The sequence below is a fragment of the Drosophila elegans genome, unplaced genomic scaffold (genome assembly GCF_018152505.1).
Source record: "Drosophila elegans isolate 14027-0461.03 unplaced genomic scaffold, ASM1815250v1 contig_183, whole genome shotgun sequence".
Classification (NCBI taxonomy): Eukaryota; Metazoa; Arthropoda; class Insecta; order Diptera; family Drosophilidae; genus Drosophila; species Drosophila elegans.
The window spans coordinates 1,651,450-1,672,315 of NW_024545550.1; the positions used below are offsets into that span (position 1 = coordinate 1,651,450).

The 20,866-nt window shown below is 38.3% G+C and overlaps 1 protein-coding gene across 1 annotated transcript; it reads left to right on the top strand.

Annotated features, from left to right (window-relative positions):
- The first annotated feature begins 4,415 nt into the window (after positions 1–4,415).
- On the top strand, positions 4,416–20,841 carry LOC108149782. Its single transcript, XM_017277637.2, is given in 5 exon segments — positions 4,416–5,007; positions 18,709–19,475; positions 19,477–19,883; positions 19,946–20,121; positions 20,180–20,841. Coding segments are annotated over 5 exon segments (1,692 nt in total). The 5' UTR covers positions 4,416–4,782; the 3' UTR covers positions 20,297–20,841.
- Positions 20,842–20,866: the final 25 nt, after the last annotated feature.

Genomic DNA, 20,866 nt, shown 5'->3' on the forward strand with positions numbered 1-20,866 from the left:
TATGACGCTATCTCAGTGATTTGCAGGTAAGGATTTTTTTTTTTTTTTAATTAATGGTCCATTTAGGCCACTTTTAAATTTAAAGTAGCACATTTTAGAGGCCGTTTTTTCGCATTGATGGTTTTAAAACTAGAATTTCATAAGTTTTCTTAGCTTAAATGGCTCTAAACCATTCTTATTTTTTCAAGTATGCCATTTTCTCCATTTTCCATTTCCTAAATTATACTCTACCAATTAAAATTTTTAAAATACATCAAAATAACTGAATAAACTTTTTATACCACATAATAAAAATTTAAAATGGGTTCTTATAGTTGGTTTCCTCAGAAACTCACAAACTCCTCGAGATTTAATTTCCTTCCTTCTAATGATTCCCCTTATTAGAGGTTGAACGTGCCGAAATCGGCGTTATGTAAATGGATATCGATACGCGATCATCGCCCGGCTGATTGATTGATTGATTGCCATTCAGGGCAGGCAGCACCAAGTATAAACAGCGATTGTGCAGGACAAATGGAATCGAGGGCCTCGCATTTGCGGGCGGTTTGTTTTCTATGCGCAATTTATAAAGTTGCTGCCGCAATAATGGGAGCCAGGACAGCACGCCAGGAGCGGCGGCCAAGGATCACCTCGCCGCATGGCACCTCCGCCTTAAATTCTCGCGAATTAATTTAAAAAGGAGCTGGCATTGCGGTCCCGAAAAGTATTGTGTTACCAGGAGCCGGGACCTGGCATCCAGGATAGCGATTGGGACCGGGACCAATGGCAGCAGGATCCGGCGAGCGTCCCAAGTTTGCTCGCCTTGATAAGACATAAAAGGTCCTCCAAGACAAAGGAGCTCTCCTGGCTCTCCAGCAATTGCCCAGGCATTTCCTCGAGCATGTTTTCGCTTTGCGCCTTCGCGTCCCTCGATTTCTTATCACGGCAAAAAGATCAAATTTCGAGAGGGAGTCCGTAGAGGGAACACAGGAGGGAGCGAAAAGGAGCCGCTGGGAAAGGATGTGGCTAAGGATGAATCCCAGTTCGCCAGACTCTTTTCAAAAGCTTTAGTAGGCGGGCTGAAGTCACGAGGAGATAATCGTTTTGGCTCCTGTTTTTTGCTTTTGCTAAGGAATAAATTTTCCGAATTTTTTAGTTTAATTTCAAAATTTATATTTAAGTTTAAATAGCTGTTCGCATGACAAAACAAATTAATATGTAAATTTAAAAAGGAACTTAATTGTAATAGCTGTTTGTATTTCAAAACACATTTTGTTCTTTAAAAAAATGTTGCCTTAAACCATTTATATTTAGCTTATTCTAAAATATTTATTTTATTTATCCATATTTATACCCTTGCAGAGGGTATTATAATTTCAGTCAGAAGTTTGCAACGCAGTGAAGGAGACATCTCCGACCCTATAAAGTATATATATTCTTGATCAGCATCACTAGGCGAGTCGATCTAGCCATGTCCGTCTGTCCGTCTGTCCGTCTGTCCGTCTGTCCGTCCGTTTATATGCAAACTAGTCTCTCAGTTTTAAAGCTATCTGCATGAAACTTTCCCAGAAGTTGTCTTTCTATTGCAGGTAGTATATAAGTCGGAACGAGCCGGATCGGACGACTATAGCATATAGCTCCCATAGGAACAATCGGAAAAATAAATGAAAAAAAATTATAACTTTGCTGTTTTTTAATTTTTTGTTTAGTTCTTCGACATATAGCAATGGTTAAAAAATTCAGAATTATGGTTTAAATTTCATAAAAATCGGACGACTATAGCATATAGCTCCCATAGGAACAATCGGAAAAATAAATGAAAAAAAATTATAACTTTTCTGTTTTTTAATATTTTGTTTAGTTCTTCAACATATGGTAATGTTTATTTATTTCAGAATTATGGTTTAAATTTTATCAAAATCGGACGTCTATATCATATAGCTCCCATAGAAATAATAAAAATATATAAAATAACTATCTAATAATTGAGCTGCAAATCATCATAGTTTCAATGTTTTTCAGCATATACTCAAGTAAATCATAATTTAAATATTTCAAAAGTATTTAATTCATGCAATAGCTGCAAGGGTATATGAACTTCGGCTTGCCGAAGTTTGCTTTCTTTCTTGTTTTTGCTTATATTAACTATTTTGGCTGTTGTCAAGTCATTTAATTTTTATAAAATATAAGAGAGTTTTAAGACTCTACGAAAGTAGGCAGTTTTAATTTAATATATTTTGTTTAATTTTTTCATTTCAATTTAAATTGTGGTTTCAGCCAGAACAAAGAAATGCTGTTATTTTAACAATTGAGAAAGTGAGAAAAACTGTTCAGCTCTAAATTTATTATACATTTTTAAAACAAAGACAAATGAGGAGATATAGTTTTACAAAACACTTGAAGTCCAACTTGTTTCCATCATGATACCTCTAGGAGATTAAAAAATCTTCCATATATTCATGACCCATTAAGGTGACATAATATTTTCGTAAGCCCCAAGAAGTCTTTCACCTCTTACAAAATTGCCATAAGCGGCACAAAGTCAACGTTCAACGTTCTCCATATAGATTGTGTTACACAATCAGATGCTGTTTGTGGCCCTTGGTAGCGCCTGAAACAAAGCGTTTACCCAGAACCCGAACAGATACAGAGACCTTAATTAAATTTTTGTTGCCTGAACAGGAATTTTTGGTTTTGTTTCGGTTTCTGTGTTAACTTGTTCTAAGTACGCTGCTTTTATGACCCACACAGGGCTCCAAGATGATGATTATGATGGTGGTGATGGTGATGGTGGTGGACAGAAACGGACGAGTTTCACAATTTGCTCGCGGGTTTATCATGTCCAGAGTGCGTTTTGACCTCTTGGCGTGTACGTGCCTGGCCTCAGAGTGTGACAAACTTGTTTCTTTATTTTATTTTTTTTGCTGGGTAACAGAGTAGTGGCCTGTAGTTGTTGCTTTTATGACTTAATGCCGCGTACGCCGCGCAATTCCAATTACATGGCGAACCCAACAGGCCGCAAAACGGTTTACATGTTTACATGGCTAAGACAGCAGATATAGAGCAGCTCCCCAGCACTCGAACACTTTCATTTCGGGATGGATGGATGAATGGCTAAATAGAGAGGGAGACGTGGTGTTGTAAGACCTTCGACCGCGGCCAGGTGCCAAATATGACAGGGCAAGGCATAATTTATGCCCAACAAACAGCGAACTTTGATGGAGTGGGTTAAAGTTGACCTGGCCTTAGAAATAGAGGAAGGAAGCCGGGCTGAGGGCACGTGGCCAACTTTATGATTTCTCGCCTTCGAAGTGGATATACAAGGGAGCTGGTTCATCGTGGCTGTATCCAAACAAGTTGCATGCATTTTTGATGACCCTGTCGGAGGTGGCAAATAGAATTGGACGGAATTTAATCAAGCGCTGCAGGTGCAAAGAGCCGAAATTAAGTCTAAGGCAAATAGGAGCACAGTTTGCAAGTCCCACTCACTGCAACTGGGGAAACATTTACTCAAGGTAAAGAAATAACAAATTTAGGTTTTCTATTTTCTGAAAATTTTACAATTCCTGTTAACTATGAAAATTTATTTGCTATAAAATTGTTAGATTCTTATCTTAACTAAATAAAATATTATACATTTTTAAAGAAAATTATTATTAGCACAGGTTGAGTTTGCCCCATTAATTTTCGTTAGAAAATTCTTAAATACTAGATTAAATAAATAAATAAACTCTTGTACTTGTTAAAATTTCCGTTAATTTATATATTTAATTATATATTTTGGCTTTTGGGTTAGCAATTACTTCGTATAGGGCTATGACTCTTCATTCCCCATTTAATTTATTAAAATTCATTAGAGCTTAGAAACAAGCTTTCAGATGTTAAATACAAGCATTATTATTTAAATATGTTTATTCAACATTCTTTGCCTTCAAATGCTGATTAATCCTTTAAAATTATTTCATTATTATTAGTATTTTGTAAAATTTCTTTTCATTCATTGCATATTATAAATTGGTAAATTGAAGGAACGTTCGAATAAAATGAAATCCTTTAAATAACCTTCAAATTCATCAGTATATGTAAGATACAGAGTTACCTATATGCCTGTTCCGGTTTCTAGCGAATCCGCCGACAGTGCGTTTTCCGTTTTATTGTAATGCTTACAACTAGTAAATATATTTGTTTGTTTTTCTGATAAACTCCAAGTTTTGAATTTCGCGCGCTCGTTAGTAACAGCTCTGTTCTAAAGGGTTCGTGTATATGCTTATAGTGAGTTTAGAGATGGAAAGACACCATTAGCAAAGATATCAACCAATGTCTGTCCACATGGAAAACCATCGATCAAGCCCCGCCAAACATCGATATCACCGGTGTTTTGAAAAAAATCGATTACACCGATGAATGAATTGAGGTTTCCCCACCTCTAACCGCGAGTCGAGGAAAAAAATTGAACGGTTGTGGGTGTGCGTATTTTTCGGCTGTTCGATTGTTTTCGTTTGCAAGCGCTTTAACAAAACTCGTAAAATCCGAAAGGACCGCAAATGCTATTCGACTTGTGACTCGAAGGGTTTTTGAATTAAATTCGAAATTCAAAACGCAATACCGCGGTAAACGATTTGTAAAATCCTCTGAACTTCTTGTTGTTGTTTAACGCTTGGAAATAAGGAAGGGGAGTGGAAGAAGTAGAACAGCCAAAGTGTTTTCCTTTTAGAGTGAAGTGAGAAAGAGAGAGAAAGAGAAGAAAGAAGCGAGGAGCCGCATCAATTACCGTTATCAGCGACCCGGCAATAACAAAAAATCATGTTGATCTCGTGCAAATGCTTGAATTTCGTTGCCTCGACTTCGAAATTGCAGCGGAGCACCAGCAGCGCTGTGGGCGGTACCGGCGCGGCTAACGGTAATCCTGTAGCCAGCGGTACACCCGTTGGCGAAGTCCCACTCTCGATCCTTTTGTCACAGGTGTTCCAGCAGAAATATCCACGGGATTTCGCCTTTTACAGTCAGTTCACGGACTTCTTCAAGCACGTAAGTCTACATACATATATTAATATAAAGCCTCTATATAGTTCGTCACCCGATTATCGCCCGTTGTGCAAGAGCAGGATGGAGCATGTATCGATTCTGGGGAAGGCAGCAATAACAACAACCGCGCAGCATAAAAAGCAACAACAATTGGGCAGAAGGCCTATGCTGGGCCACTAGTGCGCGCTCTTTCCCTCTCTTTGGGGGATAACAGTGGTCATACGATTAAACGGAAAGGGGGAGCAAAGTAAAAAACCCTTTAGAAAAGTTAGCCTTAATTAATAACCTGTTAAAACCAGGATGCAGCAAAATGTCTCTATTAATTGAATTATTTAATTAATTAATTATCTAACAAATTACTTTAAAGCTAAGTGGGTCTTTTAACTTTTTTCAATACCACTTTCTATCATACACTGATGTATAAACATTTCTAAACATTTGAAAAATATAATAATAATATCAAACGATTATTATTATTATCCCAAATCGTGTATGTGCTATGAGCTCATAAAACCAACAAATTTGTTCGGTTTGGATTAATCAGGGTAATTGTTAAGCGAAATTCACTGTATTTGCATTGTATTGTGCCGCGATATGTGCGAGTGTGTGTGTTTATTATCGTTCTTTATGCTTTGTGTGCCGGCCTATGGCTTTTGCTTTTGCCTTTGCTTTTTGCCGTTCTGCCTATGCCGCCTATTCTCACACACACAAAACAAACATAGGCCTATATAGCCCTGGAATCGGGAATTGGAATGGGAATGGAATGGCAGGGGATGGTCTTTTGAAGGATGTAGGGAATATGGAAGAGGGCATGAAGAAATAGGGTCATCCATTCGCTGATGGGAAAGGAAAATCGTAAGCAATCCTCACATTCACTGGTTTATTTTCGGCCTGCTCAGCCAAGTGCAACTCGCATCTTTCCTCCGCTCCTTCGGAATCCCCTCCTCCCGCACCTGTTTTATCATCCGCTCCTTCTTTTCACTTAGGAACACCCTGTTTTTTTCGGTTCTTTCTTTGCCAACCTGATCGCCGGTATTTTTAGTTTCCTGCGTCAGCTTCTGTTTTACTCGCGTTACTTTTCTCCGTTTTTATTTGCGTTTTTTATGATTTATGCGCTTTTGCTTTTCATTTGTCACGCCCTCAGTTGTAAGTAATTTGCATATTTTCGTTCAGAAATTTTCAGCTCTGTTCGCTTCCCCAAAAACGTCACAAAGTCGCTAAAGGGGTGGGCACATTCCCGTGCATTCAGGGGTTAAGTAAATTCGGTTCATGGTTCATAATTTTTCGCTTTTGGAATTCAAAAGTTGTAGGTTTATGGAAAATATGCATAAATTTGTGTTCTCTAATTTAACTTATGTAGTTTTTTTTTTTATAATTGGAGAAATCCTCATAAAATATTTTATATATTTTTATATTGTGGCCCACTTCTGTATATTTGCTGATTTCATCAAAAGATATATAAAATTTATAGACCACCCGCAATCGCTTTTCATTAGTCATTAGTTTTGTTTTCCGTTGTTGTCTTCTTTATGTGAGGATTTCTTTAAAAAGTTTCCCTACTTTCTGGGTTATTTTATTTTCCCTAAGCTTTTTTTGTTTTAAAAGTAAATAAACATTTCGTATATTTTGTCTTATCAATCAAATAAGTTATTACCTTTCTATTTTCGTTGAAAACACTTATTGGCTGACTAATTATTAAAAACAAATTACAGTTTAGTAATGCCGTCATAAAATCCAATAGTCAAGATAATATTGGCCAAATGGGTGCCGTAATAATTTATAGAATACAGGCTCGTTTCATTGTGAAAAAGCCTGGAACGGTTAAGTCGAGCGATCTTGCGGGGACAACAATCGACACGAGTGCGAGAAAACTTCATTTACTATTAAAATAAAATAATAAACTAGTACTAGCATAGTGGTAATTTCCATTACCTACTTGACACATAATTAAGCTGGAAAAAAAAAATCAAAATGTGTATTTAGGTATTCTTAAATAAACAAATAACGCATTCATGCAATAAAGGTTTTCATTAGGAATTATTGCTTGAGCTTCATAAATGGTTTGTAATTTATGAACTATTAATGTATCAAATTATTTGCATAAAATAAGATCATATACATATACAAGAATTTGACTGGTTCTTAAGTAGTTGACATTTGCAAGCAAATATGTACAACTTCGTTCTCGCTGTATAAGAAGTTTTGTTTGGGAACCTTTCTCACCTGACTTTTTCTGCGTGTAATGGTTATTATTAAACTGTACTGTATTTTTTCATCTTTACGTTTCTGGTTCTACCTCGTCCAAACCCAAAAAAGAATATCTGCGTCATCGTCGTCTGTCTTGTCCACACTTTTCAAGGTTAAATCTCTCTATCCCCCTTTCTTTCTCTCTGTGTCTGTTTTATCCCCTCCTTCGACCACGACACTTGTCACATTTTGACAACCACTGAGCTGCTAAGCCGAGGTTTGGAAGGCAGTGGGTGGACGGGGGGGATTATGAAGGTTCTGCTCACACTTAAATTCAATTCAGTTAAATACTTTGAACATCCCAAACATTAAATTTTTAGCCTGAACAGTATGACTAATTCCGCAACTAGAAGTATCTTTAAGAACAATTTGGTTTTGGAAAATAGTGGTTTGAGTTTTGGAAGTTCGACTCTATTTATTTTTAACAATTGGTTATCGCAGTGATTGCACATCGTTCGCTACACCGCAAGATTGTAACTCGAGTGGCGTATTTGTTGTAATGCAAAATTGAATTGTTCAATAAAGCTACGTCTTGTTGGGTTTTTGTTGTTGTGGTTTGGAGATCGTCCGATATTGCCACTATTGTTGTTTTTATTGCTTTGTGTTGCACCCACTTCAAAAGCGCTGAGGCGTACAACAACAGCAATAACAATACCTACAAATATACCAAAAGTGTTATTTTGAATAATTCAAAGCTCAAAACAAAACAAAAAACCAGAAGAAAACAAGATAGACAAAAGTGTGGAGAGCATCGAAAAATAAATGCTCTAACATTATAAAGTCAATTACATTTGTAAAACATGTAATACTTTTAAAATGTTTTCAAATATAATCTCGCATAAAAATGTTTTTGTACATCTTAAAAAAGTGATATCTAAAATTGATTTCAAAGATTTTGTGTCAATTTGAAACCACGTCTTAACAAATTTTAAAATATTATGAAATTGCATCTTGGTTTGTAAAATTATGTGCACATCGTAATTTAATACGAAAATATTAAAAAACCTTTAAATATGTTTTTTTATTTTTTGTTTTTTGTAATTAAACAAAAATACAGCTTACGATCTCTGATTACCCCTAAAATTTGCCTCCAAAAAGTACCTCTCAGTGTATATATTGTATTCAAATACACAGCATAGCACATATCCTACATGTATAAATATATATACAAGCCCGTGTGTGTATATATTCTCTATATAGAGCCAAAACGGAACGCTTTTAGAATAAATTACGAAACCAGCGACAAAATACAAGCAAGAAGTAAAAAGCACAAAGAGCGGTCGAGGAGTGGGCGCCGCGGAGGGGGTGGTGGGCGGTTGGAGGGCAAGACGAAGGCAGAGGAAGAACAACAACAGCCGAGCCGAAATACAAAACAAAAAAACTTGTTTATAATTTTTTCCCCCATCTCTGTGCGGTATGGTTGTGAGTGTGTGTGTGTGTGTGTGTGTGTTGGATAAACAAGTTTTCGAGATTTCCAAATGCGGCCGGCCGGGTACTGGACCGCCGTAAACTCGATGGAGTCCGGTAAGAGGAAGAAGGGGGCCTCCAAAAGGCCTATTGGGCGCAAACAGAGGGGGAGTAACTATGAGATCTTATTTTACACAGAAAAAACCAAACTATAACTGTTAAGCTTACCAATGAAATAGTCGATATAAAGTTCTGAGCCATTTTATTGAGATTTGCTTAAACTCAGATTTTCAATTCAATTTTAGCGCAAGATCAACTATTGGTGATCTCTTTTAAGTTTCATAGTTCAAGAGGAAGTACAACTTAAAATTTTTTCTAAAATGCCTTAGATTCTAACATAATTAATAAAATATAAATTACTATATTTTTTCCTACGTGTAGGCACATAAAAGACCCATGAGCACAATATATTCAAAGCCGGGTAGGGGGTCACTAAGGCACATAGAGATGGCTGGCGAATGGCTTTTTCGGGCCCACTTGATGGGCCAGTTGACAGCGCCGGGGCACCATCGCCCCCGTCCCCACAAAACTCTCAACTGCGTAGGCCCCAAAATGTTTAAACTATAAATTTATGCGTACAATTTGTTGAAACGCTGGACGACATATGGATGAGATGTGATGAGCTATGGCAAGGCTATGTCCAAATTTTGTCAACTCGAACTTCCCCATGTTTTGTGTAACGTGAATTGAATTTACTGACAATGGAGTATTTTAATCTAAAATTCTCTTAATATGACATCTGTTAACAATTAAATATATTTTTATTGAAAAGAGTAATTTATGCCTTCTGATTATGCTATGATATAGACAGAGAACATTAATGATAAATATTTAAATAATTTGCAATCTTACAAGTCAGAAAATTCCAGATCTAAAACTCATTCGAATACCTATCTTAAATTAACAACTACATTAGTGCTTTCACGAGAGTTAGTCTCTAAATCTAAAAGAATCGATCATATTAGATACTTCTGGTCAGTGCATCTTAAACTGAACAAATACTCGGTTTTTTTTTGACGCAATGGCCCCTTATCAATTTTCGATTCTCCAGCGCCCACACACGCACACATTCACACTTACTCTCAGGCTTTTTTTCTAGGTTATCAAACGGTAAAAGCACCGCGGCACACATACTGATAATCTCCCAACAAATATATAGTATAGTATATATATTATAAGCGATCACTGCCAGTCGCACTGTCGTCAGTGGATGTCTGCCTCTAATTCTTGCCTTGGAAATCGTTTATTTATGATTAGAGTCTTTAATCAGTTAAACTCGCTTTCCTTCGACCCTTTTTGCTGAAATTCTGTCTCACCTGTGGAAATCGAATAATTGAAAGAGCACACAGCGACGATCTTTCAATGGGGCAAAAAACAAGTTTTGTGAATAAAGCTAAAACAACATGCAACAGCTGCATTCATATGCTAATGCCCATGTTTATTTTTAGTCCAGTTAATCGCGTTATGAAACCGAAAACCCTTTTCCAATCCACCGATTCCACAAAACAAACATCAACAACAGCAAATCCCAAGCACGAGTTATCAATCAGTTAAAAGTTATATTTTAATGGGGGGAGAATACAAGGCGCGGCTGCACTGACAACGTTTCTGGACTCTAAAAATAGCCATTATCAAATGTAAAGTCTGTGAATCGAGGAGGTTTGTATGGGTTTTGTGTAACAATAATAGTAAGTGGAATGATAAGTGGGTGCAAGTAGGGAAGGAGAAATCATTATTTTATCGCAAATCAGGCGAGGGTAGCTTAATTGCTGTATAGGGCAAAAAAGAAAACAAACAAAGGTGATGAAATCAGTCTTTGAAATTAATAATAATAAAGGCATTTCTTCATTTCATTTTTCTCGGTTATAATGTGCTAGCCCTATGAGATGGCACTTTTAAAACCAAAACATTATCTTGCAGCAAAAGTTTTTAATAATCAATATTTAAATAGAATTTAAATTAGAATAAATTTCTAGAACAGTTTTCTTCTTCTTTTAAACTTTGTACTTTTCAGTGCAATTTATTCAATATCGGGTTCCCCCTTCAATACTGATGTTTCTTTTACTCAATGGCCATTTAAGAGCTATAACATTTTCGATTATGATATCGCAAGGTCACAGTTTCAGAGTCCTAGTGGTCAATCAGAGTTGACCATCCCCTTTAACCTTCGATATATGAGTACCGAGCTGCTAAAAGTGCGCGTGTCGGTTAATTGAAAACCAATGTTAATCTTTAACAAATATAACCTTGAAAGCGGCAGCAGTCCGACGTCGTACTGTAATAAAGCCAACACTTGAGCTTTTCCCCTGAACCGACCCGAGCAATCGCTGGGCCAATTTAATGAGCCTCTTACTCATAAACTCTTAACCTTTTCCACAGGCCCTTGTAAGAACCACACAAGTGCGCAGCAATTGCCACTCTCGTGTAAACAAAACTATAAATTCTTGAATTGAGAAATCGCGCGCCTGCTAAAAATAAAGCGAAAACACCTCTTCTTTGCTAGCGGGCAATTTTCAAAATATCTAAACGCGAATAATTTATTTTGCGTGTGTAAGAGGGATGAAGAATGCGAAAAGGGGTGGGATTTTGGGATGGGGTTGAATGGTTGAATCTCTGATTTTCGGTCGCTCACGTTTAACGTGCGTGATTTTTCGGGTGAGGGGTTAATTCCTTCGCTTCCCCCCAATTATGATGGTTTGGCATAAATATTTGCTCTGGGGCACAGCACAATGCAGCCAAACCAAAAAAAAAAAAAAAAAAAAAGAAAAGAAAAAAAGAATAGCAGTGCCAAGCGAGAAATAAATAAATAATGAAAACTGTGTCAAATGTGCGGCTACAGATTTGTTTGCTTTGGATAAACACGAAACAAGAGGACGGAAAACGTCTAAATTTGATACGCAAATAGGAATAAAAAGTGAAAAAGTCCAGAAAGTAAACACAAGTACATTACATTATGGGGCATGTTTTTTAAAACGATATAAAAAATTAAAAGAGGACGCAAAACTACTTAAGGAATAATATATAAAGAAAAACCCAGTTTAAAATCTAGTTTACAATACCATATATTTTTCATTTCTAAAATGTAATAAAATGAATCCCATTATTATTTTATTTCTTAGTTAATTACTTTTAAGAAGCCCCAATTTTTCTCAAAGGTTCGGTTCCGTCCTATCAACACTTTTGCTGTCTTGTAATTGTTACCCTACGAAAAGCTATAAATAGAGTCTGTTTGCACAAATAATCACTTCTTATCACAAGCGCTACAATAATTCGGTGGCTCCGAAAATAGTCCCAGGTCGCGTTTTTGGAAGCGTTGTAGATGATCTCATTATTCAAGTAGGAATGTATATGGCCATATATTTATATTATTATTTATACCACCTGTATGAGTGTGTGTATAAAGCGAGTAAACTAACAATTAACAGCAGACGTTGGGCAGGCCCGAGAATGCCGCCATCTTTGCTGTTTGTTTATTAAATTTGAGTTGTAGCCAGCCGGTTGTGCGCTGAGCAAACAAAAGCCCACGGCAACGAATATTTGTTTGTCAAAGTTTTTAGATAACGCTGGCTGGCACACCTCAAAGCCCCCTCCTCTACTCTTCTTCGTTATCTCTGCCCTTTTGCCACTCACTGCCTTTCAAACTCTTTTTAGCACTGTTGCGCCTAATTTACTGTTATACACTGAAAAATGTTAGTTATTTAATTGAATGATTCTAAAATGTTGTGTTAAATTTGTTTGTTAATGTACTAATAAATATTTTTATTTGGAAATTATGGCTATATTTTTTTTAAACATTTAAAATGTTTATTACTTATAAGTTTTTTTTAAGAAACTCTAAAAAGACCAAACCAATTAACAAAAATAATATTTTATTTATATTCAGTAAATTGATCAGTAGACCACTTTATGGATCAAAATATGTTAAAGAAAAAGTTAATATTTTATTAAAGTTATTGCCTAACATCTTATGATGTTCATAAAAAGGTTTAGTTATTTAGAAATTATACGTTTTTTTTTTTGCTCTCTGTATAAACAATTGAGCTTCGACTTATATGTGCACCTCTCTTACAAACCTATTTAATAAACGCTTAATCTGTCGGCGGGGGGAACACACGTGTGCACGTTTCCCAGAGCTTTCTCGCCCTGTCTCTTTTCCTAGTCCCGTTTGCGTTATACTATATATACACTTTGGTGGTATATTTGGGGGAAGGGGGGTTGTGGAGGAAGGGGATGAGGTGGTACATTGGCTGGCGAGACTATACGCTATGTTTTGGGTCTGGGGCCTTATCAGATTTTGTTTTCAAACGACATTGAATGATACGCTTTTTTTTATTATTTCTCTCTTTTTTTGTTTTTCGTAGATAAGGCAACATTTTAAGTGCAAAAGAGGGAGGGGGAAGGGGTAGAGAAACAATAAGCTTAAATAGGTTTAGAAAGTTAACATGGCAGCAATTAATTTTGTAATACGAACAGAATCTATAGAGAGGGTACAGGAGATAATTAATTATAAACAAAGCCATAATTCTTCTTAATAATAGTGCTCAGTAAAGGATTTACAAATGGGTTTAGTAATAAATTAAACCAGCAACATTTTTTTTAAGCTGTTTGTATACAAATTATTCAAAATACTCAAAAAGTAAAAACTCATCGGTATAAAATAAGTCAAACCAATTTATTTTATTTATAACTAACCGCCTTTTATTTAAATGTTAACCAGTGAAACTATTAATACCACTCACATATAGCAATTTATATTCATAACGCCTATTAAATTGTGAAAACAATTAATACCAATCAAGAAACAAAAAACCGACCTTAAATATAAAGCCCCTGTTTATGTCTACGAAAAACGGGTTTCGACCAACAAGTGACCCAAAGACACTTTTAAGGGGGGATTAGATCGGACTTAGGGCCCAAGTGACTCACATAGATGGTCGAAAAGAGCCCGAAGAAGGCAGGAGCAAAACAAAAGCCCTAGATGGACAGGCCAAAAAAGCGTAAGCCCGCCGAATGGTAGTGGAAATTTTTCGAAAAGAGCTCCGGAGCAAAACAGAGTGGAGCGGCGGCAGGCAATACAAATTGGCAACTCGTAATCCGAAGAGCGAAAACGCCCCGCACGCGCGTGTGTCCCCAGCTGTCTAAAGTTGTTTATGATAATGGCCAACGACGGCGACGTATCTGAGCGAAATGTGTTTGCTTTTTTCGACAACAAAAAGCAAAACCAAAAAAAAAGGCAAAACTAAAAAATATAAAAAAAAAGCGGCCGAAGACGAAGAGGGTATTATTGTATTATTCGTGAGCAGCGAGGCGAACCAAGTCGCACCCCAGAGCGAACCCCTCGCCACAATCCCCCTGCAAGGGGGGGTCCAAATCTATAAAAGATTATTTTCGTAGTTTCTTTTGCCAGTTGATTTGTTTACAACTTATTTTCTTTTTGGCTCAGTTTCGGTTTCTGCCGATGAAACGAAACAAGGCAAGTTATCTCAAAGCTATAAAAAAAGTAAAATCGAACGAAAATAGAAATAGAAATGGAAAACAAAAGAAGGAAAATGCGTCAATCGGATGGATGATTGTTATTTTCATTTTTATTTATATTTTTTTTCTGGGCGAAAGGTGTGCCAGCCACGGATGATTGATGGCCTGATTGATTGGTAATTATCGCAGGTGCCAACACTTGCAACAGGTTAATGCCCCCTTTCTAACTTTACCCCACTGCACCATAAAGATTTGAATTCCAGTTTAAGGTTCTTATCTGACAAAGGGTAAAACAATAAATAAAATGTTATCTCATGATAAAAAAGCCATCAAAACAGTATTCAAATGTTAAATATTAGCATTAGTGTAAAGTCATGAAAATACAAATACACATTTTGTACCAATCCCCTTATCAGAGCTATCGAATCGCAAAATATTTTCTTTTTGTGTGTGATCAGCTCAGTTGTGCCTTTGGACACAGCTTGATGTGTTTGTTTGTTTTTCACCAAGTCAGAGGCAAGGCGAATTGATATGCAAAAAAGTAAAAAGCAAAAAAGAAAATTATAGGGGAAAGTGGAATTCAGGGGGAAGCAAACAGATCTAAGTAGACCCATTAGACACATCGAGTGTCGGACTACCAGAGCTTAATTAATGCCGGGCAATCAATTACACTAGATATTCGCCTCGCGCAACAACAAATTAATTATGCAGCAATGTGCAAATGAGAAAAATTATTACATACATTGTGCTCTAAAGTTGTTTGTTTAATGGGAATCGTTCTGGTTGCATAAGTTGGCGGGGGATCTGCATTGTCAGACAGTTTGATATGAATTTCAATTGTTTCACTCGGCCCAGACAGAAATAATGGAAGAAAATAGAAACAGGCAGCTCAAGTGCGCAACAGTTTGATGATAGCAAAAAGCTTTAACAGCCGTCCTTATTAGCTTTACAGCATAACTGAACACCACAGCCACTTGAGGGTCCATAATGCACTTGTACTTCCCGTCTGAGACTGCAAGAACATAACTCTCAAGTAATGGACCACTTTATGGCCATATTATGCGATGTTGTAGCATAAGATGGGTTTTTAACGAGGCAGGTAACGAGATTCGTTTGAGTTGCTTTCAAAGAACCAAAAGCTTTAACGATACATGTCTAGCATTTTATACATTTTTTCTTAACTAAGTTATTAACCCGCAACATTCATGTTTTTATAAAATTAATTATATTTAATACTATAATTTTATAGTTAGCTTTTAATTAAACAAATTAATTATTTCTTTTAAGCATTAACAAACAAAACTATATTTTTATATTTCACTTATTTGTAATAAACGTAGTGAAGTCCTTGGATAAATGCTGATATCTAAGATATCACTGTCTTATCGTATAATTTAGTTTCTCTTCACGCTTTTAGAGTTAAGCACTATGAATATTAAGAGATCCACTGATTCTCGTTGACACTTGGACAACGATTTCGACAGTTGGCACAAATGCAATTGATTCCGTCTAGATTGCATACATTATTTAAATGTCGGGTTTCAATTAAAGCGATTTATATTGATTTCCGATATGCGAAGAGTGTGCTGCTGAGTTACGTGCTCCTCGGCGCGTTTCCTCTGGCGATTTTGCCTCTCTTTCCGCTAGCCATTTGCCATCTCTTTCAGAAGCTCATCCAGCAAGAACACGCCATGTTTTATTTATTATTTAGGTGGTCTTATTTTTTTCTGTTTTTGGCCGCAAGACGCGATTACAATTAATCAAATGTCGGACTGGCCATAAAACAAACGGTCATACGTCAAAGTCGAACGTAAACGGTTATTTAATTAGTTAACAGCCACTGGTTCCGTACGCTAGGTGGCGCCACACCATAATTAACAGGACAGGACAGCACTGACATTTAATTTCAATTAAGCAAGAACCGATAATTCGAACAGGCAGTTACGTTAATTAAGCAATGAAGTGACGACGGCTATTGCCTTCAATTGTTGTCATTGCAGTCTGAAAGTCACTGAGAAGAGTCATTGACATTTGGCGAATGGCAAATTGCGAGAGATGCGCCAGTTCTTACAAAATGTTGTGCAGAAAAAAGGGGCAAAAAGAAAACGAGGGTAATGCAACGAGGGTATGGGTATGCAGGATGGCTGTGACGGGAGTTAAACAGCCCCTCCTCAACATTTTACAACCACAACTGATAATGTCAGGCGGTCGGGGCCGGACAACCGAGTCAACAAAAACACCCACTTAAGCTTAGCCAGCCGAGCCATAAAATCAAGAATGAATGATGGATAGAAATCAGCAATGATCGATTGCTAAGCTACCCTGGATTCTTAAGAGGTTGCTGATTAATTGATCATATGTTTAAAGTTTAGGTCATTTACCTTCAACACCATTGCAGATAATTGTTCTTTAGAAAAAACCAAAATTAAATACATTCTTGTTTTTTCTTTATTAATTTAAATTGCATTAAATATTTATAAATATATATTTTTAGCAACAAAGTAATAATTTTCATTCGCTTTTCACCATTTTTTTGTTGTAATATATTGGCTTTTATCAGCATGGTAAATTTTCTAATCAACAGCTAAAATCATAAATTAAAAATCATTGTGGAAACTGTAATCTATTTTTGTTAACACAATCTTATCTGTCTCCCGATTCGAACTTCTCAAAGAAAAAAACCCATTCAATAGGGTATCAGGCGAAACAAATTAGCAGAGAGAACAACAAGTCTACTCTTGTGGTTACGAAAACAGCCATAAAACTGCAATTTTAAACTGAGCTAATAGGCCTGAGCCCATAAATATGTTTATGCGTTTGGCAGCGAAATAATAATAACAGAATGCCAAAACACTTGTCAACAATGCATTTGCTGTGTCACATTTTACTGCCATTTTTTGTTTCATTCATATAATTATTGTCGCCGACTGACTGAGGCTGATTAGATATTACCGCACCGCATCGGGTGTAAACAAGTTTGGAATTTGCATTGAAAACAATGTTTACTGAGTGGGTGTGACCACAACTTGTTATTGTCCAAAATGGAAGCGAAAGCAATTTTCAAAAGAAGACGAAGACAAGCAAATGCAGCTGCAATTTCGAAATGCCGGAAATTTAGTTCTCTGCTAAGTTTTGTTTGATGTATAAAAATAGCAATTGAGGAAGGGTTAAAGCATGTTGATTTTTATCAAAGCACTCAAACTAACCGATAGGAACAATCAAATATTTTGAAAGTTTTATTTTATTAGGTATTCAAGGAAAAGTTTGATGTCGAAAGAAATTGTTACTATTTTAAAGAAATAATTGAGATTTCTCTAATTTATTAATTGAGAACATTTTGAAAGCTTCTTTGATTAATTTTGCTCTGCCCACCTGTTGATGATAATGGTGGTTATATGGAAAGACGCGATGCTATGCAATCCAGGAGCTGTTGTCGCTTAGCTGACGGTCAACATTGTCATTTGATTTCTGTTGACGTTTGCATTTCGTACGTTAATTCAATTTAATTCTGTGTATCTACGTGTGCGAGTGGTTGTATGTGTACTTTTGTCCAGTGTCTCGCCCCCTCACCCCTCCAATGGTTGTGTTTATTGTCCGGTCTATATGAATACAGCTTGATTTTGTTGGACGCGAGTGTCAAATTTAGCCGAGCACGTCTATAAAAAGTGTTTTTCGCTCCTGTGTCAGTCGGCAAACACGTGCTACTATCCCAAACATGCAAATGTGGGGGAATTTATCTACAAGAATTAAAGTGTGAGGTAACTCTTTAAGCGGTATTATGATGGTATCAGTGATGTCTTTCTTATTTTATGGGGACCATTTGGTTTTTTTGTTTTTTTGCCATTTTGAAATCATTGACTATACCTATTAATTTTTAGATATCAGTGACTTGTTTACCCATCACATCTTCGGCTTGTCACCATGACAACCAGAATAATTCAAGTAGTCTTTTGCCTTTTGGTGCCCCCAACAGCATTTTGCCATTGCACTAATTGTTTGTCAGTTTCATGTTCATCAATGGTCCCTTGTTTTCCGATAAGTTTTCCCGACAATCGGGTGCAGCACTCGAAACGAACATAATTGACAAATTTGCACTTGAACTACTGTGCGGCGGGGTTGTCGACTAGGTAAATATCGAAGAAAGACTTTCGAGGGGCGATCAGAACTGCAGATAATTACCCCATTACCCATTACCCCATTGGTAATACCATTTATCAGGCATTGACCAGGCTGTGTAAAAAGTCTTATCAACTGTTGATTGAAGGTAATCTACATGAAAGTGAGGGATGCACTGAGGAAAAGTTTATTGCCTTAAATCACTAATGGTACTACAAAAAATAAGATTATATGATTTTGATTACATTTCTTCAAAAGAAAAACTTTATTTATGCTGGAGCTTAATAAGAGGAACCACAAAACGTTTTGAAAAATATTAAGATACAGTTTTATAATAAGCCATATTTTTTGATCTTTACTTACCACTCAACTTACCTTTTATTTTTCCTATCTTTTCAGGCCTATGGACCCATTCCAGACCTGACAGTGGCCGTGATCAACCAGCGGGAACTGCTGTACGGACTTACCCTGGATGCCGCTGGCCAGAGCTGGCAGCTGAGCATGTGCATCAACTGCAAGGAGGTGCTGTGCGCCAAGCGATTGACGGCGGGGGCCGGAGCCACGCCCACGCTCTACCTCATCAACTGCACGCTGCTGACCAGCGGCGAGGAGTTGGCCCAGCGAAAGTCCAACAAATCGTTTTCGGAGACCTTCGAGCTGCTGATCATGGATCACGCAGGCAGTGACTCGGTGTCGGCGGGACCCACCGTCGGAATAGCCAACTCGGCCTCAAATCTGAGCATTGGTTCACTGAGCGCGAATCCCGCGGATGCCACGGTGCAGAGGTTGAGGATGATACAAGCCCACCAGCAGGCGCGTCTGCAGGAGGAGATTCTGGAGACGAACGAACGGATTGAGCGGTATACGCGCAACCAGTTCCAGTTGCTGAACAGTTTCCGGGAGAAATCTGATCAGGACTGTGCGCTGCTGTTCCGGGCAATCCGTGCGTTGCCCGAGCAGGCCTCGGAGCTGCTAGATCGTGCCATGCCCCCCGCCCTGGAAGTGGCGGCCAATCAGCCGCAGAGTGCAACTGCCCGGCGCAGGAACACCATCAGCAGCCGGCGGGAGTTAAACGGTGGACCCACCACGCCCACCACCACACTGAATCATCCGCCCAGCTTCCTCACGCTCAACCAGCAGCCGCAGCAACAGTTGCAGCCTTCGCAGCTCGCAGCAGCAGCAGGCGCAGCCACTGCAGCAAAGTGTCTCGGTGGCCAGGAAGATGTCGCACTTTGACACACCGCCCGCCACCCCAGAAGCCACGCCCATGAGCGTGGGCAACAGTCCCACCTTCCGACAGCAGTCGGCCGGCGGTGCTGGTGGTGCACCCACCCAGATGTTGACCACCAACGGAGTGGGCCAGTCCAGTGGCGCCGACGATGCAGATGACTGCCTGTTCGACCTGGAGGATGTGGATGCCCCCACGCAGCTGCCGGTTCAGTCCGTGCCAGTGCCCAGCTACCCGCGCAGTCTGATCTACCAGCAAGAGCACCACCAGAATCCGTTCCAGCAACTGAGCCAGCAGAACGGCCTGGGAAACGTGCTCGATGACGAGGCTGCCGACGAAGCTGAAGGTGAGTGCCACGACAAGTTTCACTAGAACCATTTCGTAACCAGTATGCTCTCGCTTTTCCAGATGCACTCGACCCGGACAGCTCCATTTCCATACCAGTGCGGGGGGGAGGACGTCCCACTCATGCGCAGCTGATGAACTTCGCCAGGAGTCTGCCCATCGAGATAGCCAACACTACGCTGGCTGAGAGAGCTGCAGCTGGCAACAATAATAATAATTTTGCACTGGGCTGCGAGGAGGTAAAATTCGTATTACTACCCTAATTATACAAAAAACTAATGATGGTTTTCCTATCAGGGAATGGACAACATCGACATAGCGGCCAGCATCCAGGCGCTGACCAAAAGCGTTCATGGCGAGGCTGTGTTTGGGGACTTGCCACGCCCCCGCCTGCGATCTCAGATCGAGGGCTAGCTGGGCTGGATGGAATTTCGGAGTCACCACTACGTACACATAAAAATATATCAGCTCGTAATCCGCATACTTTGTTAGCCTGTAGCCTAGCCGCCTTGATGATTGTTTTCGCTATCTAAACTAAATTAGTTGCTCAACGAAACAAGGACACACGAAGCGCCTTCCACACCACAGACACCACCCCACATGTCATGCATAACCACACATGAAACCTCATTCGCACCAACTACCACCTACCAACTACCACGTACCAATTAAGCAGACAGTTTGCAATTTCTTTAATTTACATCGCCTATAAGTTTTCTTTCATTTTTTCGGATGATCTTCGATTGGAAATGTGTATTTTCTTCGTACGACGAGTGTACGGCTGTCGTTGGCTGTTGCACATTGAGTTAACTAACTGATACTGATACTGATGATGTTGTTAGTTTATACAATGAATAATCTAGTATACATATACATTATATATATTATACCATACATAAAGAATGCCATCAGCTCCAACTGTGACGCAGGCAAGACGCACCACAAAGCGTCCAATCTAATGTCTTCAATTGTGTGTTTACTTTT